The 23,809-nt window shown below is 39.6% G+C and overlaps 1 protein-coding gene across 5 annotated transcripts; it reads right to left on the reverse strand.

The window, feature by feature from the left end:
• Positions 1–2,217: 2,217 nt before the first annotated feature.
• On the reverse strand, positions 2,218–22,484 carry LOC115047392 (choline transporter-like protein 2). Of its 5 annotated transcripts, none has more exons than XM_029508296.1 (22): positions 22,323–22,484; positions 13,180–13,228; positions 13,017–13,090; positions 12,846–12,930; positions 12,182–12,266; positions 11,636–11,734; positions 11,447–11,507; positions 11,172–11,295; positions 10,970–11,053; positions 10,754–10,866; positions 9,194–9,325; positions 8,994–9,093; positions 8,716–8,808; positions 7,679–7,763; positions 7,317–7,579; positions 7,099–7,193; positions 6,679–6,782; positions 6,480–6,553; positions 6,300–6,370; positions 5,939–6,027; positions 5,723–5,807; positions 2,218–2,895 (listed from the first exon to the last, which is right to left on the reverse strand). In XM_029508296.1, the coding sequence occupies exons 1-22, from the start codon at positions 22,348–22,350 to the stop codon at positions 2,789–2,791; spliced, it is 2,100 nt and encodes a 699-aa protein (XP_029364156.1). In that variant the 5' UTR covers positions 22,351–22,484; the 3' UTR covers positions 2,218–2,788. The 5 variants fall into 5 exon arrangements, with proteins under 5 accessions (XP_029364156.1, XP_029364155.1, XP_029364154.1 ...); XM_029508295.1 differs by having other exon boundaries at positions 11,621–11,734; positions 22,323–22,483; XM_029508294.1 differs by lacking the exon at positions 22,323–22,484 and adding an exon at positions 14,764–15,154 and having other exon boundaries at positions 11,621–11,734.
• Between the last annotated feature and the right edge of the window lie 1,325 nt (positions 22,485–23,809).

Below are 23,809 nucleotides of genomic sequence, written 5' to 3' on the forward strand. Positions count from 1 at the left end.
TAATGTGCTGTGCAGTGAGACTGAGAGAAACTGCTGTGATAACTGAGTTAAATGAGAATCGCAGACCAGTTAATCCAGGCAAAAATGTTCCATATGTTAAACAGAAATAATCTCAGAAAGACAGAAAGACAACAAAATGCCCACTTCAAGGAAACATTGAGTCAGCTCATAACACGTCTAGCACGTCAGTGATGGTAGACATAGCGCTTCTGCTCTGCTGCCGGGAGAGGACTCACGTGATATGCTGTTTTTGACACTTGTAAGACTTTTCCACTTCTCATGCCTTTGTGTTCTTGTAAAGTTTTTAAGTTATTAAACGGTATCACCAAAGGCTCCACACACAATAAGCACAACCTCAGATAATTATATGCAGCTCCATTAAGATTAAAGCTGATAGTTCATACAAGAAAGAAAAAAAATGAATTTTTCCTTATTTTCTGGATAAAAACACTGCAACCAAAAACAAACACACATATATATATATATATATATATAAAAACTTCAATACAGCTGTTTTCCAACTTGAACTCAATCTGTAGTGTATGTTTATCTGATCTGGTCTTCTCATTCTTTTGAGCAGTAATGATGAAAAAATCAGCTCCAAAGCCTCTAATGCTCTAAATATCTCATTGTACACACCTGTCTGTCTTCAATCTGTCAACACAGTAAAGTCAGACCACTCTGACAGTAGAAAAATACAGGATTGACCCTGTTGACTTACATATAAGCAGCTGACAGCGAGGCCTCTGAATGACAAAGTGGTTGGCTGTGACATCACCCACTGGAGCCAGTAGGAGCATCTGTGGATTAACACAAATGAAGCAGCAAAACAGTCAAAGGCTCAGACTGATCCACATCTTACTTGGCTCCATGTATCAGTAAATGAATTTTAATGCCATAATGTAAACCACATCATACAGGGATCCACACAGCTACTATTTAACACAACTTTGTTAATCTCTCAAGTGAGATTTTGCTGAATATTCGCAGCAAGAACAGAAAAGCCAGCATTGACGAATTTGGTGTCTCCAGTCGGCCTGGCTGATTTGCTGGCACACAGTCACAGTGAGCGGAGGCTTCATGAACCGGTGGCCTCTGTGCTCCTGGACATGACGCTGACATGCTCCTTGGAAACATGATTGTAATCTGAGCGTGACAAAACGTCCCTGTCAGGAGTTTAGAGCCACAGCTGAGATAAGAGTTTCTCCTGCTGAGCTGACTCCACCTCATGGTCAAAAGCAGAACAGTTCACAGAACGTTCTGGTTGAACGGTGGATGGAGGGGCAACAGGTTAAATGCGTGTCTGTGCGTTGTAACTAAAACATAATTTAGGTTTTTACTGTTTCACTCAATCATAAAACAGAGTTGGAACATCTATTCCAGGATGTTTGTAAACAGAAAACTCAAAGCAAAAAAAGAATCAAGAAAGAAAAGTTCAATGTAAAAGTTAGAGCCTCTTTGAATTTGAAGAGTTCTAATCTTTTCCTCTGAAATTAGACAATAAAAGTTGACTAGTAGAAGTTCTGTCAGTCACTACTGCAAGCTCTTCGATCCTGCACCCATCACAGGCTGAAAGCTTACTTATTTGGAGTAATGCTTAATTACAAAAGACTCACTCATCAATTTGATTTTCAGAGCAGACTCAAACTAGGCACACTGACATCTGTGGGGCACCTTAAAAAAAAAAAAAAAAAAAAAAAGTTGTATATGAACTCACATCTTGTGGCCTACCTTGCTATGTATCCAAAATGGATATTTAAATTCACTTCAATTTAATTTTATCTCCATTTGCTCAGGTCTCTCTTGCAAACGGGAGCTCAAGCTCACCAGAGCTTCCTTGTTAAAAGCTTACAGTCAACAGGAAAGAGTTGGCTTGTGTGCTTTTAATACAGACTGTCTGATGACATTTAGTGTCATCTCTCAAGCAGTCAGGGATGTGGATGACTGCGTTTTTGGGCGACAGTGCAGGGTAACATCAACACTAGGCATTAAACGAGGAAAAGCCCAAAGACCTTCGCAAATATGTACAAAACTATGATTTATTTCAGAGACAATCTCAACTCCACACATGATATAACCACTGAAGGATAATCAAGTACTGTACACAAATAACAATATAAACTTTGTATATGTATCTCTCCATATCATTGTTGATATGGAGCTGCACCACAGGATATTTATGGAGTTTAGCAGGTAAAAAAGGCCTTGACCAGAATATGCCTTACCAGCAGTTTAATATCTTTGGTAACATAAGATTAATTATAAATTCAAACATTACATAAGAGCACACATTGAAAAAAAAAAATAAAAATAATAAAAATAAAAATCTGTGATTAAAGGACATTTAAAACTTTGACAGATTCACCTTACTGTACTTGTGTCCACCTTCATGTAAAACTCAAAGAATAAAACCATGCGGATTAAATGACTTTAAATAATTTACAACATTCTTCAAAATATTTTGACTAAAAAAAAAAAAAAAAAAAAAAAACTCAAAAATAGTAAAATTAATGAAGAACTGGAACTGAAGCGGAGAATTGTGAACATGAAAAACCAGAGTTTCTCAATCCGAAGAAACAGATGTGAGGGAATGTGAACCTTTTCTTAGTCCTTGAGGGAAAGACACATGTTGGACTGAAGTCACTGACACACTTGGCAGAAATAAAAGTCGTTGGCTGAACCTTCTGATTGTCACCTGTAGTCCAGACCAGTTTCTCCTGCTGGTCCAACCAGAGTCAGTCTGAGTCCACAGTCTGGCATCACAAAGGCCCCCCTTAGAAAATGTGCTTCACTGAGCCGGCTCGGACTTGTTCTTCTTATTTAGGACTTTGCGGAGGTTCTCAGGCATCAAGTAGGGCCTCTCTGGACTGCCATCATTTCTCTCAAGATCCTCCACTGGAAGAAGATTAAATAAAAATAGCATTAAGGGCAACTTCATTTTTTGAAACCAACTACTCTTAAATAAGGCTCAAACTCAACAAGCAGTATTCAATATACACCAGTGACAAATTCAACTTCTGTAGAAAATGGCAAATACCTTTAATTTTTCAATTAACAACATGCATCTATTTAAAGAGTTCCAATTCTGTTTTACAGTGAAAACTTGTCACTTCAAATACTGTTTATTGTAGCAACCGCTCTACCAGGAACATATCGCTTTGAAAAAAATTTATCGAACGCAAAGAGAATAGCAAAACACAACGGTTTTACAGTAAAAACTTCAACTTAAGAAACTACAAAAACAACTATCTAAATGAAAACCACCAGTATTCATTCATACAAATACAAATCTGCTATGGCTTTGTGCTGACAGAAATTAAAGTGCATCAATAGTACAGCATAGTAAAGAAGCAGTATTGATGATCATGTGGTTCTGATCATTAACTGTAAACAGTTTGGGAACCCTTAACATTTTAAGTCATAGGTGCAAACAGACCAACATCAACACTAAATTAGGCACATAAATGGCTTCAAGTTTCAACTGGCCAGTGGCAGTGAGAGGAACAGCTAAAATGAAATGTCAGTTTACCTCAGAGTAATCCATCAGAGTAAGGTCAAGATATTAGGTGAAGCAGATTTTCCATGACATTGAAGATTACCATAAACCAACTACAGTCATCGCAAGCACCGTGTAATTCAAAGATGAACTAACACCTGGCTGTCAACAGGAGAAAGATATTCATATTCATCATGCAGCAAATTACATGTAGTATTTCTGTGCACATTTTAAAGTGCTCAGTCCTGGGAACAATCTTGTTCAACTGACCACTCACTAGGCCCCGATACAGGCTTTCCATCCAAGCACAGCACCATTGGCAGCTCATTACTATAGCTGGGATTGTATTTATCTCTAAAACCTCCTGTGCAGTTTTCAAACTGGAAGCCCACTTCACTTTGGACACAGGTAGACAAAAGCAACTTAGGTCAAACAACAAAAACAGTTGAAAGGCAATTTTCTCAACTATACCTCACTATTGAGGCTAATATTAGCACATTGAGTCTGTTAAAAATCTCCCTCCTGGTTAGTTTAATATTTCCATCTGTCCTGTTTTCAAACTGAAAACCCAATAAAACAATGTTAAATATGCACACTATGGTTTTCCTGAAATATTTGTTCGGCTGCTTTGCTCACCTACCTTCTATGTGTTACAATTATACAATGTTATATGCGAGTCATGACTGGTGATTTTTGTTCAGAGAAAAATGTTTTACATGTAGTGCAACATGGGAAGGCAGAGGACAAGAACGAGGCTACACTATAAACCTTCCTAAATCTAATAAAGAGCAGGGCAGAGCTGCTAACCTTAGTCCTAAACTCTGACAGCATCCAGTCAGCTTCCTTATGGGGAGGAGAATACGTCAAGCAATGTGCTTATCACTAACACAAGTTCACAAAATGAAGTGTCAATATAGCTTGGCTTTGGAAGTAATGCTGGGTTACTACTCTAGGTATTAAGCTAGTTAGTGGGACTTGCTAATCATCTTGTAGAGAAAACTCATAGCTAAGCCCATCACTGCAACTTCTGTTCATATGTTTTGTAAATTTTGGCAGCTTCCACAAAGTAAATCACAGTCCAAATTCTCAGGAGACCCAGTTTGGATACTGTTACAGTGTCAAGATATGATTGGTAAGCTATTAATGGATAATAGCTGTATGAAAGTGGGATTTAGTGAATGGTCAGTTAACAAAATAAATCCCTAACAATTTACTTCCCACATTTCCCTCAGCAGTGAACAAAGGGGGAGGTCTGTAGCCCAGAGCTTTTAAGTGAAGCTGAACACTAAATCCCGGCCACTTTAAGGCATTGTGTCCTACAGTGGCACCACAATCTGCCTCAGTGAGACGGGTGGATTAAGTGCAAAAGAGAATTTTCCAATGGGCAACAACAAAGTACCAGCTCCTTACTATTATGTTTCAAGACAGTCTTGAACTACAGCAGTTAAGTGCTCATAACTCGTTGATAAATCTTGAGTGTCTTTCCTACGGAACACTTCCTCTCTAGCATGCGTCTTCCTCTTTAGTCTCGTGTTGATTCATTTGGGGGTCTTCATCGTCTTGTTGTAGAGTAGCAGAAGCCGGATCCTCAGCCTTGTTTTTCCACAGAATCTCATGAAGACTCGAAGACATGTAATAAGGCCTTGAGGCGGAACCATCATTGCGCTCCAGGTCTTCACCTTTTTGTATTTGTGTGTGTGTGTGTGTGTGTGTGTGTGTGTGTGTGTGCGTGCGGGTATTTGTTAATGTATGGAACAGAAAATTAGTAAAGAAAGAGCCAGGAGGTAGGGGAGATAGTGAATTGTGGTAAATGAGAAAAGGAAGATAGAGAAAAAAAAAAAAGAAAGAAAGAAAAAAAAAAAGTCAAATAGCAAGCAAGCATAGGCACCCACAAGCATTTCAGATTGTAAAAATTAAAGTTTAACACCAAGAAGCAGGAATTTTTGTTAACATACTGTTATTTTGAAATGGTGAAGTAATTTTAGCACGCAATTTTCATGCAATTTAGAATTAGTAAGAGCCCAACACCAGAAAAAAAACAAAAAACAAATCATGAGGTGAGGAAAGCTTTGATTCAGCTGATTAAACTTAACACTTTGCCACATCCTTTTTCTTGAAGCAATATTAGCAATGCTTGTTTCTTATGTGTGAAGCCCATCTGTTTCTCAAATAGACAGTATTTAAGTCTTAGATTGATGTCAAAACAGCAAAGAAGGTGCTACTCACAGAAACAGAGGAACAATGTGTCCACACACATCGCATACACACTGAAGAATCCATGGGCAATGAGGTACGAGCCAATCACCACGGTCTGGAGAAGTTACCAGAAACATATTAAAACATATATATGCTGAATATTTCACTGAATGACAAAAGAGACAAGGAAAGCAGAATTAAACTCCAGTTTTGGCATGCTCTGAACAAAAAGGCTGTCAGACTCACCAGGATGGGTACCCAGTAGTAGTGGAGATGGGGAGCTGTATTCTCAAAGGCCTTCACTCTCCCAGAGAAGAAGAAGAAGGCAAAGACCCCTGATGAAGTGAGACCAGAGAAAACTCAAACAATGCATACATTTAGTGGTAAATAGCTGCCAGGACCTTTATCACTTGTAACTCCTGTGTAATTGCCTATAATAGTTATTTTGAGTTGAGCACTACTGAGTTGCTATAAGAAAGTGAGGAAATGGACCGGGGTTAGCTACTTGGCATGTTATCTTCGGTGGAAGAAAAAGACACAATAGAGGTTTGTAGAATGAGGTTTTGAAGTAGTGGAGATAAGGCTAGGTTATAATAAACAGACTCACCCACTAAACCAACTATGAGCAGCTTTCCCAAAAACAAGAGGAAATCTGTCACTTTATCCAAAACAGCCACCCTGGGGGATGAAAAACATCAATTATCCAACCATAAACGACCATTTTAAATATTCCAATAAATAAATCTTCAAAGCAGTTTTGTGCAAAAATCACAGCATTAACCCTCACCTGATCATGTTCCTCATGAGGAGGAAGAAGGCATCTCTGGCTGAGGTGCAAAAGTTTTTGCCATAAATTGCCACCTAGAGGCCAAATTCATTCATTACAACCAGACATTCAAACGCAGTCTGCCTGAAATGATGCCAGGACTGTGTTCACAGAAAACAAACAAAAAAAAATAAAAAAACAACAACAACCATGCACGCACCATGATGTAGGCATTCCTGTTGAGGAACTTGATGAACTTCTCCAGACACCAGAAGCAGCACTTCAGACAGCACAGCAGGAACTTTGCAAACTTATTCTTAGCTCCTGTTGATGAGTCCATGACGGACAGATCAGTGAGCATTCAACAAAAACCAAAGTGAGGTGTTCCAGGTTCTCCAAAACACGCAATAGAAACAGTAAAATAGAGATGAAAACTGAGCAATCATACTAGTATTCTTTCCACCGCTGACATCTTTATCTGCATTATTTGTAATGTCCACATAAGCATAAACCATACACACATGCAGAGCTGCCTTGACCAAAGGTTATTGTATGATTCTGGTCTGTGAACTTTACAAACTAAGGATAGTGCTTTTGTGTAGACATCTGTGGAATAGTGTAATCAACTAAAGTAACAAACCTTTCAGCTTGTGGTCCAGATACTCGAGCAGAACCCTGATGATCTGAATTATGGAGAGAATGAGGGACCCAAATGCCAGACTTCCTGTATGATACCTGAACCAAGGGTCAGAGGGAGTTGAAACATTATCTCCCTCTCTCACACATGAAAATAAATCACAATGAGACGACTTCTCAAAATCAAATGGTCAAATTTAACAAAATGTCATCCAGACACACCTGAGAGATCTCCCTAGAGAAGAAAACACTGGGAAGGCAGGCATGTCATCTGGCTTGACAAAGGCCCAGTAGTATGAGGCGAAGGCTCCAGCCAGAGTCATCTGTCCCAGACCAATGACAAAGTTGGCACACCAGAAGAAGAGGAAGACATTGTAGAACTGCAGCCCGATCAGGTATTTGTGATAAACTGTCTCTCCTCCGTAGAAGGCAAAAAGGCACTCGGAGTCCGGGCACTGCGCTTTCATTAGACTGGTCGTATAGTTCTGAGCATGGATACAGGTGATACAGAGAGAACTTTGATGGCAGAAACACACATTTGAGGATGAGTGATTAAGATGTAAAATGTTTAAATATCAACTCACAGCTGGGTCACAAAGCTTCCTTGAGTGTTCACACAATGTCTCATTAAAAACCTTGTAGACAGGCTCATTCGAGGTAGACAAGAAACTAATTGGTTCCGTCAAGGATTGTAATCTTTAGGAGTCCATTCAATATAATCTACACACTCACATTACCTTTGTGATGCTTTTCAAACAAGCTTACATGTGCTATGTAGTATGCACTATTGATGGGTGACCTGTTCTGTAATCAGAGCTTCAGCCGATGTTTATGACTGCTTTTAAAGCAAATTCTCACCATAAAAACTTAAACATCTGGAATTCACTGTACTTGCAAACCCAAAAAGCCTGTTCAGTACAGGCCATATGTATTTAGGCCTGTCCAAATCAAAACTCATCAAGTCCACACAGTCCATTTGGACTGTCTACATGGGTTTCAGAATTCAGCTATTGATTGGAGGATTACAGAACAGTTAAACACAGCCTCACAATGCTCTTGCACATTAACTATTAATAAGTATTTGTACCATTAAGACAGAAAGTCAGGTCTGAGTCATCAATAGGATTTAACCCTTTTCTCCACAGTTCATTTTATCAACCTATCTGACTGCAATTTAAAATGAACTGGATGATTTCTTCATTTTTAAATTCAGAGAGAGCTGTCAGTTGTTTTTAATAATTCTGTTACAAAATAAAATAATATAATTATGTTACAAAATGTATTTGCAAATTCTGTCAAACTATGGAAAATTTGCAGAAACCCTCAGATTCAAAGTAGGGGAAAAAAATTAAATGTATATATTCTCTATAGGTCTGAGTGTGAGTGGTTGTTGGTCTCTGTGTGTTGGCCCTATGATGGACTGGTGACCTGTCCAGGTTGTACCCCGTCTTTGCCCAATGTGAGCTGGGATTGGCGCCAGCAACCCCCACAACCCAGAAACAGATAAGCGGTAGATGATGAATGAACGAACGCATGAATGATGATTTATCTGTAACTGCTGGGTTTTTGACTACAGTTCACATGAAGTCATGATATTGACAGAGTAAAGTTGAAAGGATACACAGCAGTCACTGCCCAGTAGGCAATAACTATAGCCAGGAGGACAAACGTGAACAGTGGGAAGAAAAGGGAACACATCACATGCCCAATGGCTCTGTAAAACACAACAGCATCACTGGCCATTAAACAAGGTCAAAAAGAGATAAACCGTCTTCACTTTGGGTTATATTTCCATTACTTCACCTGTGTCTGTATCATTAACCCAACACTTCAGTCGGAACAAGTTAGCATCTCAACTACATTGATCTGTTTTCACATCTCTTTAATGTGACGTCTGACCTGCTGGCTTCTTTGATGAGAGCAACAGCAATGAGAATCCTTTTCCTGAGGAAGATGAGCAGTAGGATGATGACAACATCCACAATGGCTAGGATGATCACTAAAGGAGAAAGGCAGTTGAGGGAGAGGTCACAAGGGTTGTTGTCCTACAGCGACATGTTGCCGTATATAATCATATGGACAATGTGCTGTTTACTGACTGAAGGCCAGCCAGGTCTGTCTGATCTGCAGGTAGACAGAGAGGTCTGTCTGGAAGCCCAGCTGCTGTATGGTCACATTAGCACCTGGCTCTCCCTTTAGGGCAGCATACTCCATGTAGCAGTGGAAAATACCTGACATCACATGAGAAGGAATTGTCCTTTTAATTTTGGTTTTTGTTAGAGAGAAAACTCAATCAGTGAACAACAAAGCAGAAACAAAGAAGGGAATGCAAAACATACATTTAAATTTGATGACAAAAAAAACAAAAACAAACACACACACATTCACATCCCTAAACTTGTCAAGAATGTAAATTGGCAAGAAATTTCAGGAATATAGCATCAAGATAGGAAAAGAAACGAGGCATCTGTCCCAGGAAACAGCGTCTGTGCAGTTTAACCTGCTCACTGGCTGCTTTTTCAAGATTAATTTCTTTGTTGATAACTATCATCAGATGGTGGATTTCAGTAAACAGAAGTTCTCATCATAAGACTGCGCTCACAGATAAACCGGCTCTCAACTTGTATTGTTGTCCTGCACCAAGCATTTGTTTCACATGTCTTGATGTCTGCTGACTCGATGAATACTCTAAGACCTGAGCAGACACTGATGAAACATTGTTATTATAGAGGTTGGAGATTAGATGTGGTTAGATATTACTGGGTAAGTGAGATAAGTACATCTGCAGATGTAAAACCAGACTAAACGCAGCAAAAACTGTTTTCATGATAATGTATAAGAATAGTTACAACTTTCACTGTTAAACTAAGACAATGTTAAAGCAGATGTCCAAAAAAAAAAAAAATTACAGTTCTAATCAAACATCTATTCAAAATGAGTAAAGTTCATTACTACTGGCTCTGTGTATGATAACATGGGTTATCATGCACTTGGAGTACTTTATCGACTGCAAAGAATATTGTCTAAATACACTGGCTCTTTAGCAGCTTGTTGATATATAAATGACAGATGCAAATAGTCCACATATCTCCACTAGATTACAATGGAGTCCCTGTCCTTTGTTTATCATTTACCATGGTGAATCATAGGATCTTCGCTTTCACAACACATTGAAGGTGCCTCCTGAATTCAAAGCTAAAAACAAAGCTGAGAAGGCTTTAACGATGCTGTGTGTTCTCTCTTTTACTAAATACTTCCAAAAACCCTGTGCCACCATCTTTGTAGTTCAAGTACAAGTATTGTATCAGCATGTTCATTTCACTTAACTATACTTTAGGCAGTTGATATAGTCAAGGGAATTCAGCAGCGACTTCTGTTTTTGATATGCATCCTAAATGCTGCGCCACAGGGAAGCCCCTATAAAACATCTGTATTCTGTTTTCTACACAATTGTTATTTTATGGCAATACTGCATACTAACTCTGAAAGAACAGGCACAGATTTTATTGAAATAATAGTTATCACTTTTTCTAAAACGGACAACCCATCTCATATATCGTCACTTCAGAGTTCATGTTGTGTTAAACCTGTTTTCAGGTAGAGGCACGTCAAGTATTCAACTAATTTGAAGTGAGAATGACAAAGACAATGACGCTTACCATATCCTATAACCAGTATCACCAAGACGATCATGACCCAGACCATGATCCCTGCTAGGTAGCGCAGGAGAATGATAAACAGCAGGCTGGTGACCATGGCAATAACCAATCCTCTGCAGGGAGAGCAAAGAGTGAGAGTGAGCAGTGAAAACAATTGATGCCCATACTATGACACACACAAGATCAAAGTGAAAAAGGAACAGATTAGTGTCTCACATGAGAATCCAGTACCAGGACTGGGTGTAATCCTCAAAGATTTTCATGACCACTTGCCGAGCCTCAATAACCACAGTGGCATTCCTGTGGGGAGATGTCTATGTGTTTATCCAAATATGTGTACAATTTAATGTGGCAGGCCGGGACAGGACAAGCTATGACAAATATTAAATATTGACAATATTTTCAGCAGTGTACTAACTTGACTCCATCCACGAGATCCTTGGCATCCCTCATGTTTCCGTACCCATCATCAAAGCTAGAGATGTTTCCCACAGTTATCACCTTCCCTTTTTGGCCCAAAGCTGGGAAACACCTGCGAGTGACTGCACAAGAACACAAGAAATTAAGAGTAAAGTCTTTTTATGTGCCAGAATGTTCTCTCTGCACAGGTGCTCTGGATGCAGGCAAAATGAGATACACTATCCTGTATTAGTAAGGTATTTTAAGTGATTCATACTGCAAAATTCAACATACAGGGTTTGCTGGGTGTCAGCATGGCAGGACAGAGACCTAACCGAAGGATCTCTGGTGCACCCTGAAATACAGTATGTTCAAAACAGGTATGAAAAGCTTTGGACAATCAGAATAACTGGTGAAATGCAGACTGACATTAGAAAAAAGCACCAAAGCATGCGTCTTAAAACTCACCATTGTATTAGTCACGCCTTCCTTGCAAAATTTCTTGTAGTACTCAAAGTCATTTTTGTTGGTATATGCTTTGAGTAATGTCATGAACTTTTCAGGGCACTTCTCCACACACATCTAAAAGGAAAGCAACATTTACAGGAAGATACAGTTACAAACGCAGGAGAAGGAGAACTCAGTGGTGCTAATTTTAGATACAAAAAGCAGCAGAGAAAATGGCCAACAATATGGTCATGGTGAAAGAGGAAGCAAACAAAAGCAATTGCAGTGACCTAATTTCATACTGCAGAATGAGCATGTTGTGTATGCAAATAAGGATACTCAAAACAGCCCGCATGTGACTGTTGATGGACACCATTTTCCCCACAGTGCAATGTACACATAAAATGGAGCTGTTCACTGCTGCCAAAAATTACAACTAGCTGTAAATGTGTCCCACTTTTATACTGGTATGCAGACTGGAGTTAGTTGATGAGTTACATAAATGCACAGACTGTGGACAGTTGCTCCATGGCATCAAGGTGGGCCACAGTGTACATGATGGCAGATGGGTGGAATTCACACCTGTGTGGTCGGACACTGAAACTCCAGCAGCACCATGGGGCTGGCACACTTCATGATGTTGAAGTAGAACAACAGTGGCTTCTTCCTGTTCAAAGTGTATAAGTTTGGGGGAAAAAAGAAAAATTACAGAAAAAGTTAATTTGTTATTACTTTTTGACCACCCTAAAAGGAGATGGGGGGAGAGAGATAGATATATATTTATATTTATAATGTAATGTTGTAATGTATAATGTAATATAATGTCAGGATGAAGTTTAGCTATTGTTAATGGATATGCTGAGGATATCCACAGGCTGATGATGACATTTGGTTATAATTGAATATACAGACATGGAAGATTGTCTTAACCTTAACATGGGCTGATATCAGAGATTGTATTTGATAGCAAATTTTTAGAAAAGATAGTTGGTAAATTGTATTCTATCTTAAGATAACTGCTATTTTAAACAGTTTCTTGAGTAGGATGATGATGTCTTACACTTTCCATCTGCTCTGACAGGGTCAGGATGGCTGAAATACTGGGTGACTGTAAGATGGTGAAGAACATATTAATGTTTGGATGCACTTACACTGAAGCTCAAACTATGTGTGTGCTTTCAATGTATAAAATAAAATCCAGCTGGCTGACTGGAATAATTACATTTATACTTGGAAAACAACTCACTCAAGTTCAGTGCCCGCCTGCCCACAGAACTGGCCTCGGCTGTCTGTGGGATAGATCACCTTTCTGGGGTCACCCTGAGACCAGGCTGGTAGCAGAGAAAGTAAATGTTACAAAGTTGTTCTTAGGCAGGTTTAAGCTTGTGTTGTACAAAGCACAGTGCTGCTTTCTTACCAAGTATTCCCACTGCAATATAACCCAGTAAGGCAAGAACGAAGAGGATGCAGCACACAATGTCTGTACAGCCCCTAAAAATGGCAGCATAAAGGGGCTGAAATTAACTCTGTAGTCATTTGCACACTATAAAAGCCAGGGCTTAAAAAAAAGCCTATCTCACCTGTTCTGGATTGGGCCCTTGAAGGTTGGGTCATACTTCCTTGGCTCTCCTATTTTAAATAAAGAAGTACATTTATCACTCAGTGAGCAGTGTGACTACTGAAAATTGGCTTGGTGAGAGGTCCTATGAACTGCAAACAAAACATTATGCTATGAAAGCAGAGATGCACCTTGAAAACAGACAGTTCTTAAAACTTAAGAGTGGATTTGAGGTTAATAAGCGATACGACCCCACACCAGACCCCACCCAATCCCTTTTCCTCTCATTCTTCTGTCAGATTACTTTCCCCTCCAGAAAGACACGCCTGGTGACTAATTCCTCCCTGGTGACTAAGAAGGGAAAATGCATTTGAAATGATGAACTAACTGTACTTACACAGCCGCTAGAGGGGGTGTAAAGCTCTGAAGTTAACAGTACATTTACTTTTAACAAACCAATAATGCTATATTGAAAATTCAGGAAATATTCAAATGTTTCAAGAGATTAAAAGTTGAAATTTAAGCAAAAAACATAATAGTTTCTGTTGGTTAAATTGTATTCATTGCTCTAGGTTGGTACTATCACTCCTGAGCATTAATTACTTTTTTGATAAATTAGAGTCAATGTCTGGTCCTGTTACCACATGTTCTGCCAGTCCAGATCAGTAATGCAGACTCAGGTGTACAGTTAAGTTTGCTGCAGGTCATCTGAGGTCAGTATGTCAGAAGCATAAAACTGACTGACTGTTATCCAAGCAAATTCATCTTGCAAATTTGAAAGGCATATTAAAGTAGAAGGGCAAACAGAAACCCCCAAATCAGAAGTCAAAGATTAGCAGGCTGCCCATCTACAACTTCAACACAAAGGGAATGTTTTGATATTCAAAAGAACAAACATTTTGACTACAGGGCTGATTCTTAACATCAGTAACCTCAGCATGTACATGTGCATGTATACCATGTAGCACTGACACTTATACAGGAGCATGATATTCTCTGTGGCATCTCTGCATATTAATTATGTATGTGGTCATGGAGGATAATGCTGCAGCAGGCATTTACCAGAGGAGCTCTGGGGTCACAGCTTTCTGTTTTACAGTAAAGAGCATTGGCATTGTGTTTCAAACATATAATGTGATGCCACTATTGTCAATAAGAAGTGCTACTTTTGACAAGTAAGTAACATCAGTGTGGCTGTAGCTTAGCACAGAGAGGCTTAATTGAGGACATGTTCAGTTTTGAAAGAAATAATGTGCTTGCAAAGTGATTTTCTACACACAGCGCAGTAATATTTGGACAAGGAAAATACTGATAAATAACCTCGGCATGCTAACACACCTGTACAATCAGAACAAATGCTACCGGCAGCAGCAGGTTCCACACAAACACACACACCCTTTCCCTCCCTGCAGTGCTGACATGCTGATACCACTGCTCCAGTTTCACTCACTATTTACACACTCAATCACACAGAAACACTTTTAAGCACTAAAAATCACAATTAAGATTAACCAAGAACTGTTGAAGCATTTAAAAAGCCCTCGGGTGTACACAGAATGAAATAAGAGGCAAATGAATGATGAATTAAAACAAAAAGAGCAGTTACCATGCTTTCCATAATACTCTCCATCCTCAGCCATCTTCAAATTCCGCCAAGTCAAATTCTGAAACGTACAGAGAACCCTTTTCCAGTTCCCACAGTCCTTGTTTCTATTCACGTCTTCCTCCCTCTCACTGCTGGTTTAAATGAGCAAGAGTGGCAGAGACAAAGGTATTGTGGAGGAGAAACCAGTCCAACCTGTCCCTGAATAGCTGTGAGCGCCAGGAAGCCACCACTGCTCCACCTCACCTCAGACTTCTCCTTTTCTGGCTTTATCTGGAAAGAACTACCTGTTTTGCCAATCTGCGCTCCACCTGTGTATCTCCCTCTATTCCCTCCCACTTTCAAAACACCTCTTTCTGCCAGAATTTCCACTTTGTTTCTGTCTCAGATCAGACATCAGACCAAAACAGCCAAGAACTCATCTGGAGGAGTTAAAGAGAAGTGGTCTGGGAAAGAGAGGGCGGGGCCTGTTATTGGGGATGAGGAGGAAAAGCTGTTTAAATGTTATTGAAAACATGTGTTTGTAGAAAACAAGCAGGAATTCTGCCTCCAGTGGTGTTTCATGTCACTGCTGTGGAGGTATGATTACATTCAGCTGTGCAGGATATTTTTGGCTACAAATACAAACATCTAGATTAAATTAAAGTACGGTTCAAGATAAAAAACAAAACAAAACAAAACCAGAATTTCATGATGGTGGATAAGATAAAACTTCATAGAGCCGCTCATTCGGGATCCAGTCAAATCTCTTCCTCTCAGTGTTTTCTCCCACCTTGTGGGTACAAGGCAGAATTGCACTGACACAGTAAACGAATAAAAAAATCTTTCCAGTCTCTGTTTTCCACTCACTCACTATTCTGTCCTGAACAGCCAAAGGCAATCAGAGTATGTTCACAGTCCCAACAAAGAGTCCACAGATTGAGGAAATGCCAAAAATTGGGTTCCACAGATGCTGACAGAAACACAAAATTCATCTGGAATGAGTCAATGTTTCCATTCCTCTTATTCTTGTCTCCAGACCAATGTTCCTGCATACTGGGAATCCCATTAAGAGCGCTGGTGTTATTGCGAATTTTATATACAAGAGGCTTTTTCACTGAGAGTGACACTGACTCAGAGGCTGGAATTTCAGTTTTAATTGTTGACAGTAACATGACACACAACCGATAAAGAATCACCACAATAATTCTTACTTCCTTGTCCTTTCACAGACACTACTAGTTAAAAACAATCCAGTGGAATTAAACTGTAATTAGATTTTCCTCATACTGGCAGATAGCTAATTAAACAAGGTGAAACTTTTAAACTAAAGGTCAAATGATTTATTAAACAATTATTTTTCTTTGGTGGCAGTCAGCAACACTTGTATGCTGTTAAACCCTTTCCATGTGATCTTATCTAATTTAATGAACCGCCATTGTGCAACCACACAGCCATTGAGCTTTCACTAAAATCATTGCAAATACAAATGACATTTGCTAGATGTGTAAGTGCTTTGATTTAATTATGAAATGCCATTCTATCTCTCTAACAGGGGGTTTACATCGGGACTCATTTCAGACATCTGCATTTGTTTTGTGCATTTCTATAATGGTAAGTAGACCATTAATGCATCTACAGTTAGGCCCAGAAATATTTGGACAGTGACACAAGTTTTTTTTTGTTTTTTTTTTTACCTGCTTCCCAAAACATATTCAAGATGCAGTTATATAATCAATATGGGCCTAAAGTGCAGACTCCCACCTTTAATTTGAGGGCATTCACATCAAAATTGGAGCTCTCAATGGAACTGAAACACACCATTCTTAGGCTTTGAAAAGAAGAAATCCATAAGAGAGATAGCGGAAATGTTAGGAGTGGCCAAATCAACAGTTTGGTACATTCTGAGGAAAAACAAAGAGTGTACTGGTAAGCTTGGGAACTCAAAGGCCTGGATGTTCACGGGAGACAACAGTGGTGGATGATCGCAGGATCCTTTCCATGGTGAAGAAAAACCCCTTCACAACATCCAGCCAAGTGAAGAATGCTCTCCAGGAAGTAGGTGCATCAGAGAAGAGAAGGTGCAAAGAGAAGACTTTGTGAGACCAAATACAGAGGGCCCACCACAAGGTGCAAACCATTAATCCGCCTCAAAATTAGAAAGGTTAGATTAGACTTGGCCAAAAAACATCTGAAGAAATCCAATGGAACTAAGATCAACCTGTACCAGAATGATGGAAAGAAGAAAACATGGAGAAGGCTTGGAACGGCTCATGATCCAAAGCACACCACATGTTCTGTAAAACATGGTGGAGGCAGTGTGTCGGCATGGGCGTGCATGGCTTCCAGTGGCACTGGGTCACTAGTGTTTATTGAGGATGTGACAGAAGACAGGAGCTTTTTTTAAACAAAGAAGTGGAATATTCTACAATGGCCGAGTCAATCACCAGAATTCAAACTGGTTGAGCGTGCATTTCACTTGCTTAAGACAAAACTTGAGGCAAAAAGACCCACAAGCAACAAGTGAAGACAGCTGCAGTAAAGGCCTGGCAAAGCATCACAAAGGAGGAAACCCAGCGCTTGGTGGGTCCCAGATTTCAGGCAGTCATTGCCTGCAAAGGATTCTCAACAAAGAATTAAAAATACATTTTATTCTAGTCATGTTAGTGTGTCCAATTACTTTTGAGCCCCTGAAAAGAGGAGCCTTTGTATAAAAATGGTTGCAATTCCTAAATGTTTCATAGGATATCTTTGTTCAAACCCTTGACTTAAACCTGAAGGTCTGCACTTCAATCACATTTCAGTAGTTTCATTTCAAATCTAATGTCGTGGCATGCAGAGCCCAATCATGAAAATTGTGCCACTGTCCAAATATTTCTGGGCCTAACTGTATTTATTGTCATTTAAAAACTGCTGGAAAAGGGAATGATGGTAAATGAAAACACAAAAACATCACACTATCACCACTCTCTACTTCTAGAGTAACAAAATCTGATCCATCCATTTTGTTTTGTATTCGTGGGGATTGCTACTTTGGTAGCAGGCAAACCGAGGAGATTAAAGACATCCCTCATGGACAGCAGCGCTTTCTAGTTCTTCCTGAAGGACCCCAAAACGTTTCCACGCTAGAATGGATATATGGTTCCTCGAGCAAGGTCTGGATCTCTTCCCAGTTGGATCTGTCCGGAAAGCCTCCAAAGGAAGGCGCCCAGAAGGCGGAGCAGACTCCGTACTCTGTCTGCACTTCCACGGGAAGCTTTGTCAGACATTTGTTTTGAGAACCTATAAGAATTGTAAGTTTTGCTCACTCGCCCGCTGACTGTTCATGTGGTCATTTGTGTGTGAGTCCATTCATGAAAGCATATTAAATCTCAAGAAAGACAGCTGACATCTGAAGACTTTCTTTTTAAGACCACTTTAAGACCACAACTCTAAGTCCCACTTCCCAGAGCTCATGACCATAGAGGATCTAAGGGGACACATTTGTATGCGCTCTCCAAGTCTACAAAGCACATGCAGGCTGGTCAAACTTCAGTGATACCACCATTTCTCTTGCAGAAAGTCCCCGCCTTTTTCTGCTACCCAGTCTACATTGTGCCTGACCCCTATGACATTCCAACACATTAACGTGTCTGCAAATTAGCAGCTCAAGTCAACTCTTTTGGGCTACAAGGAAGAAAACTATTCACTTTTGTACGTCATCTTCTGTGTCTAGACTTTTCTGAGTCTTCTATTTTCTCACGCTACTGCCCTTTCTATTGTTTATCAAAAAAAAACAAACAAACTATGTTATATGTATTCAGTGACATGTACTTTTTTTTCAAACTTTAATTCTATCTTTTACACAAGTTGTAGTTGTGCACTCTGATTACCTTGTGCTGTATGTTTAACCTTCACATTGACAATTACATTACATTAAAAAAGTAAAAAATACAGGCACCAGGTTGACCTTTTTCACAGAATGCATATTATGGCAAATATAAGCACAGGTGTGAATAATAAAGTGCAGGATCACTAAATTTCAATTAATGGCTTCTTTTTCAGGATGTTGGTATTGTTGATACTAGCTCACTGTCACACTGCCATGGCTTATTGAGACTTCTCAATAGAGGAGAGCCCTTGTTAATATTATTAGTAACATCAGTGCTTAGAGGGAAAGCAGTGCTTAGAAATTTAAAAAGGAAATCTCAGGAAGCCCAGTGCCTCCCAAACTTCTTACTTTCTCTGTCATATCATCCTTGATAAGCTGAAATATTTATACACATGTCCCTAAATGCATACTAGCAACAGCACTAGACAGCTAAAGTGAATTACACTGAAATAATGTTTTATTTTAAGCTTTTTCAGAGGGCACAAATATTAGATGTGGGAAACAGTCACTTCAAGTTTCACACGATATTTCTGCTTTTCACAAACTGGTACTGTGAAGCACTTTGTCCTGCTTGGCTACTTCAGCAAACCAGCTGTTACTGTCATGTAGTCTAAAGACAACAGTTTTTTTTTCTGTGGGTGTGTGTGTTTGTGGTTAATTATTTGGGCTTTTGAAATCCTGTAATGCATTATGGGTATGAAATTGAATGACTACAAGGGCCAGTTCTGTCTTGAAATTCCTGATCATTAAAAAATATAATAAAATATGCTACAGCAAAACAGCAGTAAGAAAATGCAGTTTAAGTAAAAAATCCCAAACATCAGAAGAAGGTGCCCTCCATGTCTTTCATTAGAGTAAGAGGGTGTGGACTGTTTAAGGCCAAGTTGTTATCTATTTACAACGCTAGATGAAGCATATAAAACAGAGCAGTTCTTCAGCATCCACATTTAAATGTTGAAAAAAAAAATTGTGTACAAAATTTGTGGTATTGGTCCTTTAATATCTGCCAGCCGTTCTTTGTTCCTTCCTAGCGTATAAGAATATTGGACATCTAACAACGTCACAATATAATTTTAAGACACATTTTATCTGAGAAAAAAGGATCTTCCTAAATTTGATCAGTTACTGTGTTTCCTTCACAATATCAATCAGAAATCTATATGATCTTATCATAAACCAGTGACCTCACAATAGTGTAATTTCTGCTTCCACTGATGATGAGCTTCTCATATCCTTATCTCTCGTAGTACAGCCAGTTTATTTCTGGAGCTTACACACAGATGAAACCAAGATCTAATTCTAACTGGAATTGGACAGATTTAGAAAAGACTATTCGTGGACAATGGCAAAACAGGATGCAAGCACAGTGATATCTGCTTGATTAGATATTCTGCTACTCTGTTTATATACCCTCAGCTCGCAAACATAAACAACAACAATTTAGGAAACTAAGCATTTTGGAAACTAATGGCAAAATAATGTGCTGCTTTCCTGTTACTGTTTGAGAAACTTTCTTCATTAAAAAACTCAAATCAACCAAGATAAATTTATTACTAAATAGATTACTGACTACTCGAGGACAATCATGGTCACAATAGATAACAAGGTAACAAGACATTAGGGATGGTCCTGTTTCATGAGCCAAATCACTCTGCATTTGTATCTCTTCTCCAAACCTGTTTTCCCTGACCTTAATAACCAGAGGGAACCAACCAGTCTGGGACCACTCTGAACATGCCTTTGTATTTCAGACAGACCTGTTGGCAGGGGCGCTAGACAGTTAACAGAGTCACATGATCGTGCTTGGGTATAATCAGGCGCATTTATGTGGAAACGAGTAGCTGTAGGGATAGATACGTTTACTCGTAGTAGAGAGGAAAAACTGTCCATTACTGTAACTTCACTAAATCTGCAAAAGTAAATCTGTGAATGTAACTTCAACATACTTAAACATACATGAAAGAGCAGTCAGAGAGGCTCAGGATCAGGTTTCAACCCTCACTCCTAAATTTGGCTTATAATTACACCTAATCTCCACCAGGCACCAAGGCTAGGTTGCATGGGTGCATGGCGGCTGCAGATCCTTTCATTGAGGTTACTTTGTATATCTTAGTCTGAAATGACTCCAACATGTGAAATTGGGCTGATCCTGTATTTTACTCTGAAATGCTCTCCCCATGGCATAATAACACGTGTCCTTGTCTCCCTTTTTTTAGCTGATCTGCCTAGAGTCTTGGCATACACTGAGAAATATTAACATGTTTGTGGCACAGTGTGTTTCCAGAGGCTCTTGGATCAGACCACTGTGATTTCTTAAGTGAATTTGAAGCCATTCACCATCATTATGTCTGAATCCGAGGCAATTATCTCTCTCCTCTGATTCTACCTATTTGTTGTTTTCCTTTGTATCAAACTGTCTGAATCCTCTATGTGTTTTGGTTATTACAAACAAGCACAGACCCAGACTGTTGCAGCCTTTTGTGAAAGGTTCGTAATGGTAGCCAATTAGCCATCATGTGGCAGGCAGACTGGAAAAAGGTGTGTGCAGAGAAGAAGAGGAAAGCACTCTCTTATAGCCTGATCAGGAGAGTCAGCACAAAGAGGAAGAGTTGTTTTTCATTTCTACTTGTGCAAAAACATCATAGAACCACAATACACTGACTCCTGTCCAAGATGTACACATCTCAAGCTTTAATGCCAGCTGAGATCATTTCCAGCACCCCACCATCCTAAATAGATAAGCAATTCAGCTGATGTCAACATCCTACAAAAAGCTAAAAATGTTCCTCATATGGCTGTAGAACAGTATGAATAATAAAAATCCTCTAACTTACGATTGTATTCAAAAGATAACGTTATTAATTCAAAGCAAATCCTTTCAGGAGTGAGCATGCTGCCCAAACATGCTGTGTCTATTATGTGAATCATTTATGGCTTGGATTGAAAGGAAAAGATGGCTTAGGAAAAAGCAGTATATCTCAACCTGCATACAACAGGGTGTGCCTCTATAGCACATTTATAAGGGGTACTGGAAGAAGGCAGCAATTACAACCACAAAGATTCAACACCAGAGCTGAAGATAAAGCACAGGGAACACACACAGTGTACTGAGGCTGGACTTTGAACAAAATGTAGAGTGTGCATGAAACATTGCATAGCTCTCATTAAACACTACCAGGAGACATCTCAAGAGCCCCCCCCCCTCACATGTTTGAGGTGTTTTCCAATAAGCTAAGCTCTATACATAGCTGGACGTCAGCTCAGCTCCTGTTGCCTGAGGAATGTGGCAGCAACTGGACAAGCAGCAGACAAACTGGGGCATTAAACTCCCTGACAATACACAAGGCAGCGTGGACACCTGCCTGACTCACTTCAGCCCGGGCCATCCAGACATGACAAGATCAGACATACCCCCAAAACTTCCCATTTCTCTCCGTAAGTGCGGGGGGGGGGGGAGACAATTAATAATGAAAATCTGAAGTGCAGGAAACCGAGAAAGTGGTTCGCTGGCGGCAGCTAACGTGAGACAGCAGCAGGCGAAAAAAAAAAAAGAAACAACACACATCAGAAAAGCTGCCATCAACCGGAGAGACCATGTTTTTTTTTCTCTCCTTTTTTGAAACAAAACAAAACTAGCTAACAGTAACTTGACTGCTGGCTATCCCGGGACAAATCAAGTCAAACATGCCCGTTTGGGGCTGTAAGTAATTACCGTATTTCTGTTTCTCCTCCAGTTCCATGACTGCGGGGTGTTTCTTCTGGACCAGAGCTGCTCACCGGAGTCCGCTACAGCATAGTTTGAGCCTTGACGGAGGAGGTCGAGCGGAGCTTCAGTCAATTTGGGACACTTTCGAGCAAGTCCCCTCCAAAATGTTCACTGCCCAGCTAACGTTTAAAGGGGGGACTCCTCAGAAGGAGGAGCGGACCAATGAAAACGCGGGATTCTATGATTGACTGGTCGTTCAACCAGTCATCGAGTGAGGGCGGCAGCTTATATTTCTGGAGACTGTGGTCGCTTCAAATAACGTTAACTGAAAGTGCCCCCCCTCCCCAACTACCTCCAATCTAACAGTAATCACCCCAACACGACAATGAGCCCGACACAATCACAGCAATCCATCAAAAATACCAACACCATGTGTGTTCCCCCTCATTAGGCATTTGCAGTGGGAATCCGTCTTTTTCAGCTCCGAGAGCAGCAATACAAAGGCATGGCAGATTTGTTTTTTTTATCGGCCTGATGAAATGCAAGACAGCATTAATTATAAACGCAATCTATTCATTCATAATTCAACTTAGAGACCAAACATTGCCTGATCCGACTCTGCACTCCGAGTCACGACAGCTGCAAGTTGGCTGCAGAGGAGGTGTAACATCTCATTTCACTTAAGGAAAAGTAAAATACAGACCCCGATTTAAAGATGCACCATTAATAGTTAAGACCCAGTGTTCATGATATGCACGAGGGGGAAGGAATTATAATTGTTATTAATAAGACATTTTATTTCTGTTAGTTATACTCAATAAATCTGAGTCTTACTAAAACAACAATAATATGTCTTCACTGGCCGTGGAGGGACTTTTCCAACTGCAGAAAAAAATTATCCTGAGGGTTTCCGAGGGTTTTCCCCTTCCCGCAGGAACACAGTTTTAGCCTGAGAATCTAAAAATTTGATTTTCAAGGTTTGACCCATATTTGAGAGTGAAAATTCGGTTACTGCAGGCTTCTCTACTTAAATTATAATCTTTTTTAAGACTGTCCACCAATGATATGGGAGCAGAGTGCAGGAATAACCAAATTGTCACGATGCCCCTTGATTATCCAAACAATATGCTGTAGCGGTATAGAAGGATTTCATTTTAGTGATTTAGTCATAGTGCTGTTTAAGAAATGTAGGCTAGTGGAGATAAAACAATAATTTGCGTCCATTGGGCATTGACATTCTTACCCTGAATTGTTATATCTATATATATTTGTTTGTGTGTGTGTGTGTCGGTGTGTTTGTGTGTAAGCTGAAACTTTGCCAATATAATACAATACAATACATCCAGTAAAAACAGTATGTATAGTGAAATTGCACATGTCAAATTGTAAAATTGATATTGCGTTGGAATTATGACATACTAATATAATATAATAGTATATATAGTAAGAAAACATGTACATTTTGTTATCTTTGTGAAATGTGTAGGTGCACC

The sequence above is a fragment of the Echeneis naucrates genome, chromosome 8 (genome assembly GCF_900963305.1).
Source record: "Echeneis naucrates chromosome 8, fEcheNa1.1, whole genome shotgun sequence".
NCBI classification, from domain to species: Eukaryota; Metazoa; Chordata; class Actinopteri; order Carangiformes; family Echeneidae; genus Echeneis; species Echeneis naucrates.

Bases quoted from the DNA above. Each gene is read 5' to 3' on its own strand.
- LOC115047392 (XM_029508292.1), bottom strand. From the start codon at position 14,797: ATGGCTGAGGATGGAGAGTATTATGGAAAGCATG. The intron at 11,054-11,171 runs GTTAGTACACTG...ATCTCCCCACAG, and splicing joins GATCTCGTGGATGGAGTCAA to GAATGCCACTGTGGTTATTG. The intron at 5,176-5,722 runs GTGAGTAGCACC...AAATACAAAAAG, and splicing joins CACATTGTTCCTCTGTTTCT to GTGAAGACCTGGAGCGCAAT.